Source organism: Poromitra crassiceps, assembly GCF_964638095.1.
Source record: "Poromitra crassiceps genome assembly, chromosome: 4".
Lineage (NCBI taxonomy): Eukaryota > Metazoa > Chordata > Actinopteri > Beryciformes > Melamphaidae > Poromitra > Poromitra crassiceps.
Window position 1 is genome coordinate 63384551 of NC_139626.1, and position 17603 is coordinate 63402153.

Below are 17603 nucleotides of genomic sequence, written 5' to 3' on the forward strand. Positions count from 1 at the left end.
GAGGGAGTGAGGGTTCAGGGCTTGAGTCTTTAGGGGGCGGATTGGAATTGGGCCAGAGATTCTAGGTTGGAGGGGTGGGTAGGGGGAGTGGTCAAGTGTATCTGGGTGATGTGAGGGGGAGTGGTCAGGAAAGGGTGTGGGGCTACGGATAGGAAGGTCGGAGAGCGTTGGGATTGGAGGGGTGGGTAGGGGGAGTGGCTAGGGTGATGTGGGTGGGTCAGGGTTCTGCTCCAACTCACATAATTTGCATATTATAGCACACTGGTGTATTAGCCTTGTCTGCACTCTCCGAGTGCACTTCTGGTTATGGAATGCTATTAAGGTTTGAATGTGCAATACAGACACATATTGAACTGTTTAACACGTTGAGTGCCAAGGACGAGATATCTCGGCTTACATGTTCCAACCGTTGAGTGCCAAAGACGAGATATCTCGGCTTACATAAACATTTTTTTTTTTTGACGGTGGGATGTGCATCTAACCCTTTTACATCTCTTATATAAGTATTGGACGTGTACAACGTGTACAACCCATTCCACCGACCCACTAAGTGGCGACAAGGAAGGAGGAAGGCAAGCAAAAAGCAGTGTGACGAAGCCATTCTCATGAAAATGGATTGGCGAAAACGCTTTCGTTTTCGCGCTGATTGCTGGCAGTGCGGGATTGCAAATTTGCATAATAGATCACGGATGTAACACACTTTGAAACACGCAGCATAAATATGACCAGAATCGCAAAAGCTTGATCAAAGCTCTCAACCAAAACTCCAAGAAGCGAGCGAGTCCAACCAGACTTCCTCAAAGAGCGGCCGCTCAGACAGGCACAGCCGCACAGCAGCTGCAAAGCAGTGAGACTGGTGACAAGTTGTGACACGGCCGCTGGCTGCAGCCAAGAGGAACGCCCACAGAGGGAGGAGTTGTGAACAGAGGGGAGTTTCCTGCTGTTATGGAGGAAATTACTGTTCAAAACTATTGTTTAGGTCTTACTGATGCCAAAAATGAATGGTTAAAGTGACCGTTCTATCGAATTTCACAAAAAGCCGTTTATCTCTGAATAATTTTTCTGACGCTGAAACCATGCTGTATTCAACTGCTAATGCTTACCGTAAATTCCGGACTATAAGACGCACCGGTCTATAAGCCGCGGGACCAAAATTGACTATTTTTTTCTTCTATAAGCCGCACCGGTCTATAAGCCGCGGGTGTTTTGATGTTTAATTACCATATGAAAGGGTTCGTGCACAGAGAGGAATGTCGGGAAAGAGATCGCTGTTTGGGGAAGCTCCCATTTATTAACATTTCAACAAAACAAAACAAAAGTCAGGTCAATCAATCAATCAATCAAACTTTATTGCAGCCAAAGGCCAAAAGGTACAAAACAGGACATGTATATAAATAACAACATTTTAAGCTAAAAACAGGTCCATCATTAGGTCGTCATCATATAAGTTTGCCAACAAACAATATTTGTGGAAACCTAACTTGTGCATACACAGGGACTGACCATGGGGCACCACCCCACCAATAAAAAGTTAGTAAAACTTACATTGTGCATACTTAAGGACTGACCGTAGGGTACAACCCCACACAGCCAAGAGTCATAAGAGGCACTTGTACCAGTGTGACCATATATGAGAGTGGTAACGAACAGAGCTGTAGCTTGGATTAACCAACACCATAATTACCTCATTAAGTGACCCATCAAGTCTACATTTAAAACTGTGCATGAGGTTTCTCAGTAGAGCCTGGAAGGTTGTCAAGCCATTAGTACAGAACAGCTGACTTGCACTACCCCCCCTAGGCTCCTTCAGGAGAATCCTGAGGGCGTCGTTATAAGCTACCTTAAGTTTACGTAAACTCTCACTTTTGTAGTTCACCCATAAGGGGGCAGTGTAGAGAGGGGTGCAGTAGGCTCTGAACAGGTTCACCTTCACCTCCATTGAACAGAAATGAAATTTCCTGACTAACATGTTAGCTTGCGCATATAGCATACGACGCTGTCTAAGCATATCAGAGTCATCCTGCATCTTGTCATCAATGATGTGTCCCAGATATTTGCAGTTGCTGGCCACAGAGATTATCCGTCCTGACAAATAAAATACGGGGAAATTAAGTTTCTGATCCCCTTTCGACCGGCAGATCAGAACCACACTCTTTTTGGCATTATATTTCACATCAAACATAATACCATATTCAGAACAGATGTTAAGTAGCTGTTGAAACCCCGCACTACTGGGGGAGATAATGGCAAGATCATCAGCATACATAAAATGATTAATCAATGTGCTACCTATCACACAGCCAGTCCTACAAGTAGTCAACTGCTTGGATAAGGCATCCATATAAAGATTAAAAAGGGCTGGGGATAAAATCCCCCCCTGACGGACCCCATTGCCAACACTAAATGGGGCAGACACCGAGTTCCCCCAACTTACCCGCATACTCTGGTTGGCATACCAGTATACAAGGATGCGGATGAAAGAACCCGGCACACCTCTCTGCATTAGTTTGGTAAAAAGCTTATGGTGATTGATTTTGTCAAAAGCTGACGAGGCATCAATAAAGCCAACAAACATAGTGGAGCCATGTTGTCTGTAAAGCTCAACCGCTTCTTTTAACGCATAAATACAAAGATCTGTACTGTGTTTGGCCTTAAAACCAAATTGATTATCAGTGGTTGAGATAAAAACACTTATCCTATCGAGTAGAATCTTTTCAAAAACTTTCGATATAATACTGGCTAAGGCGATGGGACGGTAGTTGGCCAGGCTCCCAACCTTTCCAGCTTTGTCCTTAATGACAGGGACTAAGGTAACTGCAATCATAGAGTCTGGCAGAATACCATGCAACAGAAGACCTGAAAAGCAGATGGATAGCAGCACTGCTAACCTGGGGCTAGCCAGTTTTAGATGTTCAGCAGTGATGCTATCCATGCCGCAAGCTTTATTATTGGGCAGTTGCTTAATAGCTTGGTAGAACTCATTGTAACTGAGAGGAACACCTTCCTCCACCTCGTCAACACAATAGGGTTCACTCTGCACACTATTGAAAAGTGCAACGTAGTGCTGCCTCCAAAGTTCAGTTATTTCATCAGCCCCGGAAACACCCTCAACGTTACAAGGCAGAACAGTTTTGGACCTGTTAACATTTTTAACATCTTTCCAGAAGCAAGTGGTGTTGTTGCTGAGCAGTTTACCAGCCATTGAATCCGCTCTCATGGCTTGTTCATGTTTCCCAATAAAACGAACTGCCTGTTTGTATTTAGCATTGGTGGTTCTTTTATGTTCTAGTTCAGGCCCTTGTCTAGGTTTCCCAGCTATTACCCAGGCCCTATGAGCTGCCTTAGCTTCTTCAAGATGACCAGCTACATATGTTTTCCATCCTGGCTTGATGTTATTAGACCTCCTGGGGTGAGAAAGTAGCGGTCTGCTGGCCTCAGAGAGGGCACTGACTATACTGTCATACATCACACAAAGGTCATTACAGTGATTAAAATCATTACAATTTGCATGGCAAACAATAGCATCCATAGGTAATTGGATTTGACTTAACAGTGTGTCGGTTCTCCCATAGTAGGCTAATACTTGATCAGCTGAGAGCCTATCCCAGACAATCTTGGCCACATAATCATCATTACACTCTGTTAGCTCAGGGAGCCTTTCAGTATCCAGCTTCACCACCAGAGGGAAATGATCAGTAGTGGTAGCATCATACAATATCTCTATTGACCTAATTGTTGCATGTGCATCCGCAGTACAAATTACATGGTCCAGCCAGCTAGTTGTACTATGGGCTTCACTGTAATATGTAAAGCTGTCAGCAGGCAAAAGCTCTTTACTGGAGAGTATGAGATTAGCATCATTACAGAACCTCACCAAATGCTTATGAAAATGGGAATAATTATCAGAAATATCGGCGTTCATGTCCCCAACCACACAAACGCTAGTACCCTGGTGTTCAGAAATAAAAGAGCTTAAAAACGCAAGCCTATTCACATACTCATCATCATTTTGCCTAGATTCATAGGGTGTATAAACATTCAGAATGAAAAACTCTCTGTTGTTCATTTTAATTTGAACGCCAATGCACCAATCTGACTCAAGTCTGACAACATTGATAACAGAATCAAACTTTTTGTGCCATAAGATGGCCACACCCCCAGGGATCCTCCCTTTTAGAATGTGCTGAGAGAGATCTTTAGTTGACTCCCCCGCGCCATGAAAATTAGCGTTCATAGAGTTCAACCCACCCAGGTCTTGTTTGGAGAGGAAAGTCTCCTGTAAACATAAAACATCACAGTTTTGTAGCAGGCTGTCCACCTCCATGCGTCGGGCTTTGTCACCCACATTGTTTCCTAGGCGCAGGCCGCGACAGTTATAGGAAGCAACACGCATTATAAGTTAGTTGGGTAAAGCCACAGCTGCATTTATCTCCGGACGGAGTAGTTCTTCCCTCCTAGGAGCCAGGCCAGAAGAAGCTCTGGGCACACGGGGCTCAAAGTAACGCCGCACATAAACACCCGCAGGCCAAATTAGGGGACTGTACATATCAGCCACCTCTTTGCAGTCTGCGGTGATTTGAAACGAACCATAACGGAGATTAGCCGTCTCAATCTTCCGACAAGACACAGACGAATTGTCAAGTTTCTCGGACAGATAGACACGGAGAGTCTCAGTATCCAATTCGGGGGAAAATCTGGTTGCAAACAGACTCACCCTCTTTGACGTAATAACAGGAATGCTGCTCTCTGTGCTGGTGCCAATGATCCCCGTAGGCCTATTCCTCTGTTCGCGTTTTCCTCTCGTTGGCTCCGAGGTCTGGCGGGGCTGTTGCTTCATTGTAGAAGTTGACTTTTTGGTCACTAATCCCCAGACAAAATCACACAACAATAGGCTATATGTGCAGCAAACCTGTAACCAGAGAAGTCAAGTCACTAATCCTCGTCTTCCTCTTCTTCCTGCGTACTGAAACCACCAAAGTCCTCATCTTCAGTGTCGGAAACGAACAGGTTCAGGGTGGCTTCGTCAACCACTCTCCTCTCTCCTTCATTGTCACTCAAAACCAACGAACTCCTCTTCATCACTGTCGGCATCGAACAGCCTCTGAAGCCTCTGACGGCCCTCAGCGCCAGCTGTGGCGGCATCCTCTTCATCCCGCAGCAGTCCAGCGTTTTGGAACCCGTTGGTGATTGTGGATGTTTTCACACTCCTATAATATTCCGTGATCTTCCTTTGTGTGAATTCGCCGAAGTTTGTGATTTTCTCCTGGTAGTCGGGAGGGAGTTGTTCAGTAGTTCTCCCCCGGACGGACAGTCCCTTTCGTCTCATGAATCGGAAGCACCAAGATGGCCCACCTCTGAAATGTTCAATTTTCATCTCGGTGGCGACTGTTTTGGCCTTCAGTCGGATCTGCACCGTGGAAACGCCTCGGCCGTCTGCTCTCTGGGTCAACACCCAGTCCTCAAGGGAATCTTCAAGTTCCGGCCATCTGCTTTTGTGGCCTCTGAAGGACTTTTTTGTCTTCTTACACTGAGACAGTTCCTCCTGCTGCACCGTCCAACGCCTCACCATTGACTCATCGATGCCCAGGTTACGCGCGGCTGCTCTGTTTCCCTCTTTTAGTGCGAGTTCGACTGCTTTCAGCTTGAAAGCTGCCTCGTGTGAATTTCTGCGTACCTTCCCCATGGTAAGTGAGAGAGAGACTGCTCGTCTTGTTGTGATTCTGGGCTGATGAACTTTGCTTACCGTAATTACCATATGTAAGGGTTCACGCACAGAGGGGATTGTTGGCTGTTTGAGGAAGCTCCCATTTACCGTATTACCGTAACATTTCAACAAAACAACATAACACAACACCTTTGTTTATTTCGACAGTGCACACAGTGTCCGCGGTGTGGTGAAAAGAGGGCAACAGAGGAAATTAAAACAGAAGTGGATTTATAGGTAGAAAGAGTGCTAAAAAAGAGAGATTTTATTTGTATTTGAAATTTTTTTTCTGAAAAAATCCATAGATAAGCCGCACCGTTATATAAGCCGCAGGGGCCAAAAAACGGGAAAAAAGCCCGGCTTATAGTCCGGAATTTACGGTACATAACTACTAACTCTACAAACTAACTCTTTTAGACAGAGAAAGCACACATTCTATTAGTTGTTTTGAGATATTGTGTGTTCACAAAATCTTAGCAGAAAAGAATCCTCGGCTCTTGTAAAATGAGCCAGAATCCTCAAAAAAAAACCTGGCAGAACCTACCTACAGCATTGAAAAAAGGGCTGGCAGTCAATGTGTTAACTTCTTCTTCTCTTCTGATTGGATATCTGACCAATTCGTCCCTCCCCAACATAATTTTCATCTACTTTCTATTCATTGATAAAAATGTCAATAGATTTCCTCCTAGGTTTTGTCATCACAACTTTGTTTTTATTATGCCTCCGCCGGCGATAGCCAGGCCGGAGGCATTATGGATCCGGGTTGTCCGTCCGTACGTACGTACGGCTGTCCGTCCGTCCGTACGATGTTTGTTAACGCGATATCTGAGGACGCCTGGACGGAATTTCATCAGATTCGCCTTAAACATTCACTTAGGCTCAAGGATGATCTGATTAGATTTTGGTGGTCAAAGGTCAAAGGTCAAGGTCACTGTGACCTCTCGAACGCCATTTTCAAGCTTGTTAACGCGATATCTGAGGAACGCTTGTACGGAATTTCATCAGATTCGCCTTAAACATTCACTTAGGCTCAAGGATGATCTGATTAGATTTTGGGGGTCAAAGGTCAAAGGTCAAGGTCACTGTGACCTCTTGAAACGCCATTTTCAAGCTTGTTAACGCGATATCTGAGGAACGCCTTGACGGAATTTCATCAGATTCGCCTTAAACATTCACTTAGGCTCAAGGATGATCTGATTAGATTTTGGTGGTCAAAGGTCAAAGGTCAAGGTCACTGTGACCTCTCGAACGCCATTTTCACGCTTGTTAACGCGATATCTCAGGAATGCCTGGACGGAATTTAATCAAACTTGTCTCAAACATCGACTTGGACTCAAGGATAACCTGATTAGATTTTGGTGGGCAAAGGTCAAAGGTCAAGGTCACTGTGACCTCTCGAACGCCATTTTCAAGCTTGTTAACGCGATATCTGAGGAACGCCTGGATGGAATTTCATCAAATTTGCCTCAAACATCGACTTGGACTCAAGGATGAACTGATTAGATTTTGGTGGTCAAAGGTCAAAGGTCAAGGTCACTGTGACCTCTCGAACGCCATTTTCAAGCTTGTTAACGCGATATCTCAGGAATGCCTTGACGGAATTTAATCAAACTTGTCTCAAACATCGACTTGGACTCAAGGATGAACTGATTACATTTTGGTGGTCAAAGGTCAAGGTCACTGTGACCTCTCAAACGCCATTTTCCAGCTTGTTAACGCGATATCTCATGAATACCTTGACGGAATGTTATCAAATTTGCCTCAAACATCTACTTAGACTCAAGGATGAACTGATTCGATTTTGGTGGTCAAAAGTCAAAGGTCAAGGTCACTGTGACCTCTCAAACGCTATTTTCAAGCTTGTTAACGTGATATCTCAGGAATGCCTTGACGGAATTTAATCAAACTTGTCTCAAACATCGACTTGGACTCAAGGATGATCTGATTAGATTTTGGTGGTCAAAGGTCAAAGGTCAAGGTGAGCTCTCGAACGCCATTTTCAAGCTTGTTAACGCGATATCTCAGGAATGCCTTGACGGAATTTAATCAAACTTTTCTCAAATATCGACTTGGACTCAAGGATGAACTGATTACATTTTGGTGGTCAAAGTTCAAGGTCACTGTGACCTCTCACACACCCAATTTCCAAGCTCTGTAACGCAACATCACAGGAGCGCCTTGACGGAATCTCTTCCAATTTGCCTCAAATGGCGATTTGGACTCCAGAATCAACTAATGGCGGAGGCATAAGTCCGCGTTGCGGTCGTTCTAGTTTAGTTAACATCTAGTTTTTGTCAGTGAAAAAGGGTCATTTTAGTCTAGTCTTAGTTTTAGTTAATGAAATTAACACTTGTGTGTGTGTGTGTGTGTGTGTGTGTGTCAGATGGTGTATCGTCTCTTCTCTGTGGACGTGGTCATGACTCTGTTGGAGCAGCCAGAACGGAGAGCAGAGCAGAGCCTGTCGGCGGAGCTCCTCCCCTTCCTGTCCCACAGCTTCCTGATCCAGAAGCTGCTGTACGCCCGGCAGGCTGACATCTCCCCCACTGTCAGAGGCCACGCCCTCTCCTGCCTCGCCCAGTGTCTGGAGCTGCCCCAGGTCAACTCCACCCATGCTGTCCACTCCCTCTTCTCCTGTGAGCACACACACCACACACACACACACACACACACACACTCACACTCACACTCACACACACACACTCACACACACACACACACACACACTCACACTCACACTCACACTCACACACTCACACACTCACACACTCACACACACACACACACACACACACACACACACCGCTCAGGGAGAGCTTCCTCCAGTCATAGTGAACCTAAACTATCTAACATCACTAAGTAACCTGCCAAATTCTACAAACACACTATAAAAACTATAGGAACGAATCGGCGTGACATCACAACAACAAAAAAGTAGTTTCCTGTGCCACTGCAGCAGAAACTAGTATGAAAAATGCTGAAAAGCCATTCAAACGTTAATATCTCAAAAGCTATACGTCACATGGCTTATATTTTGGCATTGTGAGTGAAACACTGACCTAAATAATATGTATTATATGTATTATATTATATGTATAATATTTTTGGACTCACATTTGTAAGCAAAATGTTGTCTGTCGCCATCTTGGGGTCCTTGCTTGCGTAGCTCACGCGAGACGAGTCTGATGTATATGTGTTCAAGTTGTCGCAGTTTTAAAATGTGTGAAGTTAGTAAAAAGTACAGCCTGCTAGAGGGAGTTCCTGCTCCATAGGGTCCCATTATAAACATTGAAAGAAAGCATAAAACATAAACTGCGATTTCTCAAACAGTACAACATATAAATGAAAGCTGAATTAAGGTGATGGAGTCCTAAAAGTGGTGACTTGACATGGAGGGACTAGCTTAAAGTATGAAGGAGCAGTTAGAGTTCAAAGAGCGCGGGGTTTCACCATGGACTGCTGTTTAAAAACCAACAGCAGTTGCACCCGGAAGTATAGCCAATCCGTATGTTTACAAACATGCTGATTTGTGCTATAACATTGAAGCCATTTACACTTGGCACTAACATGCGTTTTCTGTGATCAGATCCATCTTCAGTGTGTCTTGGGGGCGTTTACACCTGTACTTTCAAGTGGTCAAGCACTATCCGATTACAATCTGATCACACAAAACGCATGTTAGTGCCAGGTGTAAATGGCCTCATTTACACTAAAACAATCTGGGGGCAAACAGTGCAATCGAGGTAACTACTAGCGCTGTCCCCGAATACCATTTTTGGGCTTCGAAGCTCCAGTGACAAGTATTTGAATAGAGTGGAAGCTTGGACGGGGGTGCGGCCGTGCGGAGCGCGTAGTAACAATGAGAGGCAAGGAGACAAATCTGACTTAAAGCATTTTCCTTTTTATTGGAACGAAAATGGATAAAAAAATGTGCAATAAGCACATCAAATAATATGACAGCCATAGCCCATGAAGAGGAATTTGCTCATAAGTCATATACAGTAGACCCTGCTGGCTGCATGGTCAAACTGTCTCAGTTTCAGTGCTGGTAAGTAACGTTAGATGAGAGCTGTGAGGCACTATGTCCTTGTCTAAGAGAAGAAGTAATAATAATTAATGTTGATGCATAATGAATAATGTTGGATTATTATTTAAAAAATAAATTTCAGAAGAAAAACGAAGCATTCAAATACTGATTTGGAAATCGATCACCAGTCTGTGGTAGAAGAGGAGAGAGAGCAGTGCCTCCACCACAGGAGAAATCTGTGGTAGAAGAGGAGCAGGAGGATTTGTGTATTTGTATGTTTGCAGACTAAACATACCTGTCTTCTGTCTGTCTAGCTGGAATACAGACTGTGTTGGAGGGAGAAACCACAGAAGGTAGCACAGGTAGGTACTACTCAAGTACAGTTACACCCAGTTACTGTACATTACTTGATTAAAAATTAAATTATAAATTGAATTTCTAATATTTTTTTTAGCAGAATACTTTACTCTTACTCAAGTACTTCAGATGGTGAACAAAATCCTTGTATGTAATCAATTGTATTGTTTTTTGTTTGTTTTTGACAATTTATACTTCTAATAGTCATTTTTTAGTAGAATACTTTAACTTACTCAAGCACTTCAGGTGGAAAACATAATTCTTTTATGTAATCAATTGTATTGTTTGTGTTTTTTGTTTGTTTTCTGGCCCCCATTCAAAAAAAGTTTGGATACCTCTGCTATTGAGCAATTTCACAGCAACCATTTTGAGGTGGTAAAGGTGGTGTAACCAATATCATCAAGTGTTTACATTATCTGGTAATTGCTGGACTTTTACAGTTAAAATTAATCAAAGTCCGACAAATTAAAATCTGCTGGACACCAAGTCCGGTGAAATTATCTCCCTCTAAACACAATTTGAATTGTAATAGGTAGGGATGTTCATTTTGAATCAATTTCCATAATCAAAATTCGGGAAAATTAACGATCGATTATCGATAGCATAATAATATATATATATATATATATATATATTTTTTTTTTTACCCTGGTCTGGTAATAACGTTGCGCGTTCTCGGCCAGCTATAATGGCGATGCCGCTGTGTAGTAAGAATATCAGACACTAGCGCTGTGGCCTGGTAAACTAACATGTTACATGTCGGGTTACATTATGTAAGGCAGGGATACTCAACTTGCTTTGCCCGGGGGCCACTTTCGTGAAATGATAGAAGGCCAGGGGCCAGTTAATAAACAATCAATATACATTTTTCTGTAGCGGATTGTAGGTGTCAGACGGAGTTTAGTCTGACAATGTTGTGCACACCGGATAGTTAGTTAGGTTAAGTACATACGACTGCCCATGTCTCGGAGGAAGCATGGAGCCAGTCTCGGCTCTCCCCAGATCGGCAGAGGATGGAGTAGCAACCAGGATTGAGAAATCAAATGAGCACTAATGGGGGATAAAATGGGATAAAAAATCGGGAAAAAAACATAAAAAAGTTAAGTACATACATAAGTGCCTGGGTAGCGAGCAGACGGCTGTATTTGACAATTTAGCAGCTAAATCATAGATTATTGAAAGATATTCCATATTCCAGACTGAACTGCTATAACAGAAGTGTGAGTATTGGCCAGAATTACATGAACATTTGGACACTTATTCAGCGGGTATCTTGCATGTTGCGTTCAGGTGCACTGTAAAAAAAAAAATTTTTTGCAATTCCATCGCGGACCACACAGATGGACTTTGGCCACATGCGGCCCGCGGGCCGCCAGTTGAGTATCACTGATGTAAGGCAATCGGCGTCTTCCAGCTTAGCTGACAGCACAAGAGTCAAATCAACAGGCCTGAGCTCGGCGCGTCCCCGCCGTAACGTTGACAACCACAGTCCATAGTCACACAGCCTTACACTAGCTAGCTAGGCTACTGTACTCACATTTTGGTAGGCCGTGGCTTCCAGGCTTATAAACTCATGACAAAAACCTCATCTGTCCTGATGGTCGAGTTCCATCCAGCTGCTCTGTCCGACGCGTGGATATTATTATTTGCCACTAGATGTGTGTGAATTGATTCAGGTGGGCGTTAGCAGCTAAGCAGGGGTGGGCAATTATTTTTCATGGGGGGCCACATGAGAAACCCAGATTGTTGCCGGGGGCCGAACAAATATTGTCATGCCGTAACCCATGGATGGGTAACTTTGATGATAGAGAGGGCCACAAGAAATGTCCTCGCTACCAAGTTTTTGCTGAGGGCCGAACGGCGCCAGCGCGAAAAATTTGGTGCATTTGAAGCCACGTTTAGAGGAATAACTCATTTTAAATGAACAGTTGTGATGTCATTATTCAGTCTTAACCACCAATATTTCATCCTTTTCTCACTCACTCCTATGTCACCACCTGCTCTCAGGGCTTGAAATTAACTTTTTTGACCACCGCCAATATGGCTGCTAGATTTTAAAGTTACCAGCCAATTAGAATTTCCACTAGCCAAAATGTTTTTCTTGAAATAAATCAGAATATGAGTGGGTTTTGATTTGATTTGATTTGAATTTATTTGATGGTTAAAAAAATCAAGATTACATGTGCTGGACAGAGTACAGACATGAGACATTGAAATAAAATAAACATCAAGGATGAGCACAATAAAGTCAAGAACTTATTTCCATTGTGGTCCTTGGTCTTAAACACAAAAGCAGCAATACAATCATAAAAGAAATAAAACCTGGTTTGCTTCCTACCTCTCTAACCGCTCATACCAGGTCTCATGGAGAGGGTCCCTCTCCAGATCCTGTCCTCTTACCACCGGTGTCCCCCAGGGCTCAGTCCTGGGCCCCTTACTTTTCCTTCTCTATGTCAGATCTCTTGCCTATGTGATCTCTTCTCATGGCTTTTCTTATCACTGCTATGCTGATGACACCCAGCTTTTCCTTTCATTCCCCCCCTCTGACACTCAAATCGAGGCTCGCATCTCTGCATGCCTCAAAGACATTGGCGACTGGATGTCTGCCCACCACCTCAAGCTCAACCTTGGTAAGACCGAGCTACTCTTCCTCCCAGGAAAAGACTGCCCTCTTGCAGATCTCTCCATCTCCATTGACAACACCACTGTACTTCCCTCCCAAACAGCCAAGAACCTTGGGGTGATCCTTGACAACCAGCTGTCTTGCTCTGCCAACATAGCTGCTACAGCGCGCTCCTGTAGGTTCTCTCTCTACAACATCCGCAAAATCCGTCCCTTTCTCACAAGAGAAGCGACTCAACTCCTGGTCCAGTCTCTTGTCTCCTCCCGCCTGGACTACTGCAACGTGCTTCTGGCCGGCCTACCTGCCACCGACATCCGACCGCTTCAGCTCATTCAGAACGCTGCAGCCCGTCTGATATTCAACCAACCCAAATTCTCTCACGTCACTCCCCTCTTCCAGGAGCTCCACTGGCTTCCCATCTCGGCCCGCATCAAATTCAAGACACTGGTACTGGCCTACAGGGCAGTACACCAGACAGCTCCCCGGTACCTGCAATCCATGGTCAGGTTCCAAACCTCTCACCGCTCCCTTCGCTGCTCCACCAGTGCAGGTCGCCTCGCCCCTCCTTCACTACGGGGGCTCAAAAGTCGCTCATCCCGATCTCGACTCTTCTCGTCCCTGGCACCTCAATGGTGGAACGAGCTTCCACCTTCGGTCAGGACTGCTGAATCACTGCCGATCTTTCAGAAAAGACTAAAGACACACCTTTTCAGGCTCCATCTGGGCCCTTCTTGATCTAACTTCGTCTCTCTCTTTCCTTATATAAAAAAAAAAAAACCTAACCAACCTTGTACCACTAACCTAAACTTGTACCACTGTTCCTTCAGAAGCTGTAGTTGTCATAGACTGTGCTCCATAGTTGATTGTTCTATTGCAGACAAAAAATGTGTTATTGTAAGTCACTTTGGATAAAAGCGTCTGCCAAATGACATAATGTAATGTAATGTAATGTAAAACAATAAGATAAAAACAAACAGTTAATACAACAGTATCAAAAACATATTTTAAAACCTAATCTTGGATTTTATCTGAAAGCCATGATTTGACCTTTTTCTTGAATACACCACGACTGTTTATATCTTTTATCTGGAGGGGCAACATGTTCCAGTTTGAAGCCCCAGCGAATTTAAAGGAGCATTTCCCCATGTTTGTTCTAAAACCAGGTAGCCGCAGATCTGCAGTGCTGGCTCTAGTGTTGTGGGAGTGTGTATCTCCACATCTCTGGAAGTGACTGCTAAGATAATCTGGGGCCCTGTTGTTTAAGATGTTGTGGACCATGTTAAGTTGCAACTGGACAAACCTAGCATGCACAGGGAGCCATCCCAGCTTCAAGAATAAACTTTGGGTGGGTTAATTTAAGCATAAGTATCAGTAAGTGGCCCGGGATGATCAAAGCCTGTGTTGCGGGTCACACAAACAAAAATGCAGTCTTGAAGCTAAATAAATCCAAAACCAATGAGTTAATTATTTAAATTTCTAATTCAATGTAGCCTTTTAGTCATAAAGATTATTGGAAGATATTCCATATTCCAGACTGAAATGCTATAACAGAAGTGGAGTATTGGCCAGAATGACATGAACATTTGGACACTTATTCAGTGGGTATCCTGCATGTTGCGTTCAGGTGCACTGTGTAAATTTTTTTTTTTTTTTTTTTTTTGTTGTTGTTGTTGTTGTTGCAATTCCATCGCGGGCCACACAGGTGGCGCCCGTGGGCCGTAGTTTGCCCATGTATGAGCTAAAGGCTAGCTGAGTCCATGGTGACTGCTGCTACTTCATAGTTCATAACGTTATAAACAAATAAAACGACTTGAATTCACTTAAACACGTGTACCGTTACTCACACTTTGTTGAAAATTAGGAGAGAAGTGTACGAAGTGTCATAGTTATAACAGCCTCACTGAGGTCCGCAGACCGCTGGGTGCGTTTGTTTGTGTCCCCGGCGCATGCCGGTGTGAATTCCCCATGCAAGGGAGATATAGAGCATGATGATAATGCTCTATATCTCCCTATTTGCTCTGAATACACCAGTTAACATGATAGAAATATTATCAGCAAACCTAATGACTAGACTAATTATTCTGATCTGAATGGCAATGATTATATCAAGAAACATTGACTTTGCTGTATAGTGGGAGGTGCATTTTTGAGTATTGGTTGTTGGTTGGTTCAACACATGTGCATGCGTGCTTCTTCTTCTTCTCTAGCCTACAAGCATGTAACTTCCTTGATTGTTATTGTTGATAATTCTATTTAAATAGGCTACATTTTCAGTATATCAATAATGCAGTCATTTCCCAAAACATTCCCAAACAAGAAAGGAACATAGTGCGTGCACTGCAAAATATTTTTAATTACATTTGTAATTTTTTTTTTTTCGTGGAAAAAATCATCTCGCCACTAGGAGGTGCTGCAGCACCCGTACTTCCCGCGGCCCTGTGGGAGGCTGTTGCCAACTTTGGTTGATGATGGACAGTATTTACCATGTTTTTCAACGCACTGTAATCACGGTACCACGGTTTTAACGATGATGACAATTTGAAACGGTACAGTTATCGTAAGGAATTTTATCACAGTTATCATTAAAACCGGTTATCGTTACATCCCTAATATACATGTACATATTCTGATAGTAGAACAGTTGAAAGAGTTTATGTTGCAATTTGTGGGAGGTCATCGTTTAATCCCTACACTATATAGCCCCACCTCCACCACGACAACCCCTGCGCACTTCAACTGACTACAGTTGTGTACTGAACTGTGTGTGTATGCGCGTGCGTGTGTGTGTGCTTGCGCGCGTGTGTTTCAGGATCGCTCGGGCAGCAGACTCGGAAGACCATGGGGACTGTTGGATTCAGGACGGTGGAGATCAGCAGCCACATCAGCAGCAGCAGCTCAGCCTGTGAGGGTGAGCCAGAGTGAGACGTCTGTCTCATTTTAATATCTCAACTCGAATCACCCCCCTGCTTTACTACAGCACCACCTGCTTTCGATAGCACCACCTGCTTTAATACAGCACCACCTGATTTACTACAGCTGATGTTTGCTTTTTTATTATCGTAACTTTAAACGAACAGTTACCCCAAACAATTGTCATTATACTCCCCTCCATGCTGCTAGAAGGTCAGGTGAAGTTTTTTATCTACTCACCTCACGATCACGGTCACAATCAACTTCCGTTTAGGAGAACTGTTTTGTGGACTAAAAAACTTCAGGTGGGGGGGCATGGTGGTGCAGTGGTAAGCGCTGTTGCCTCACAGCTCGAAGGTCCTGGGTTCGATTCCCACCTGGGACGCTGTGAGCGCTGAAGGAATGCGTGCCCGTCCGCATGTCCTCGAGTGCCCACCGCCCGGGTGGGGTCGTCAAAAGGGCCTTTATGTGTGGAGTTTGCATGTTCTCCCCGTGCCTCCCGGGGGTTTCCTTCATATAGGAACCCCCTCCACCAAAACATGCAATATCCTGGTTGCTAATGTGGTTCCTCCTCTGGTCGTTAAGGGCGCCTGTTCGGAGGGAGGGGAACTGGTTGGAATAGCGTGAACCTCCCACGTGCTATGTCCTACCGGTGAAGCTTCCTCTGTCAGGTGAAAAGAAGCAGCCAGGGCCCGAAATTAGAGCCCGCCACCCGCCAATGGCGGGCATATTTTAGCTTTGGCGTGTTAGATTTGGCATCTGTCCGCCACGTGGCGGGTCGCAAAATAGTCGTCATGTAATATTAAAACTGTGTGTAGCCGGCCTGTGTCCACCTAGCGTATTTTTCCCACTGTTAAACGCTGGAGTGTGCTGCGGAGCGCTGATCCCAGCCACAATATACAAGGGAGCAGTCTGAAACGTAAGGTTAGTTTAACGTTAGTGCATTCAGCGCAGTAGTATAACACGAGTGCTTCCTGAGGCTGTTTCATTCTAGCTCTCCCGTATAGGCTACCAAACGTGACTCTGGAATGAAATGCAGTCGTCAATTTAGCGGCGGTAAATTGACAGCCTAACGTCGGGCGAATCAATAAATGAATCAATCAATCGCTCGCACTTGTTGCCGACACTCATATGATACAGTATATATGAGGAGATAATAGTTATGTGTGTTTTGCTGTGCAGCTGGCACGAGTGCTTTGTGAGACTGTTTCATTCTGGCTCTGCCGTGGCGTATAGGCTACCAAACAAAACATGACTCTGGAGTGGAATGAAGCGTCTTTTAACCTCTGCTAAATTGACAGCCTACATCGGGCGAATCAATCAATGAATCAATCGCTCGCGCTTGTTGCCGAGCTCGTATGATGAGGAGATGAATCAAAATGCTTACCACCAATAAAGCCGAAGCGGAGCCAAGAACGAGTGCAGGAGAGCTAACGCAGGTGCCAGGTGTGAGTGGGAGAGAAAGGTGTGTAGCCCAAGTTGTGCGCTGTCTGCACTGAGACTGTCGCAGTTATTACTTTTAGCTGCGTTGTTTTTTTTTTTGCAACAATTTAAGCTCAAGATTGACTTGACATGTATTGATAAGATTGACTTGACATGTATTGATTAATCAATCATCAATCAATATATTAAAATAATTTGCTTCAAATTTTACTCTGCCCTCTTATTTAAGTGTGTATTCTTCAACGTAATACCTTATCTACTTCAAATGTACTGAAAAAAATAGATATATATGGATATATGTGACACAAAAATGCGTTTTTTTTTTTTGGCCGGTAAGAAATATGCTTGGCGAGTAGATTTTTTCCATCTACCCGCCACTGGCCGGTGGGTCAAAAAGTTAATTTCGGGCCCTGGAAGCAGCTGGCTAACTGAACATGTCTCGGAGGAAGCATGGAGCCAGTTTCGGCTCTCCCCAGATCGGCAGAGGGTGGAGCAGCAACCAGGATAAATAAATTAAATTAGCACTAATGGGGGATACAAAT

General features: G+C 44.1%; 1 protein-coding gene across 1 annotated transcript in view; it reads left to right on the forward strand.

Annotated features, from left to right (window-relative positions):
- Positions 1-17603, forward strand: part of ncapd3 (non-SMC condensin II complex, subunit D3) — a gene marked incomplete at its 3' end in the record, with an annotated part of 123357 nt that overhangs the window by 35432 nt on the left and 70322 nt on the right. The window contains exons 11-13 of the mRNA XM_083636022.1: positions 8088-8337; positions 10043-10090; positions 15518-15616. Of these exons, the coding sequence (XP_083492148.1) occupies positions 8088-8337; positions 10043-10090; positions 15518-15616 (397 nt within the window). The remainder of the gene's footprint in view (positions 1-8087; positions 8338-10042; positions 10091-15517; positions 15617-17603) is intronic.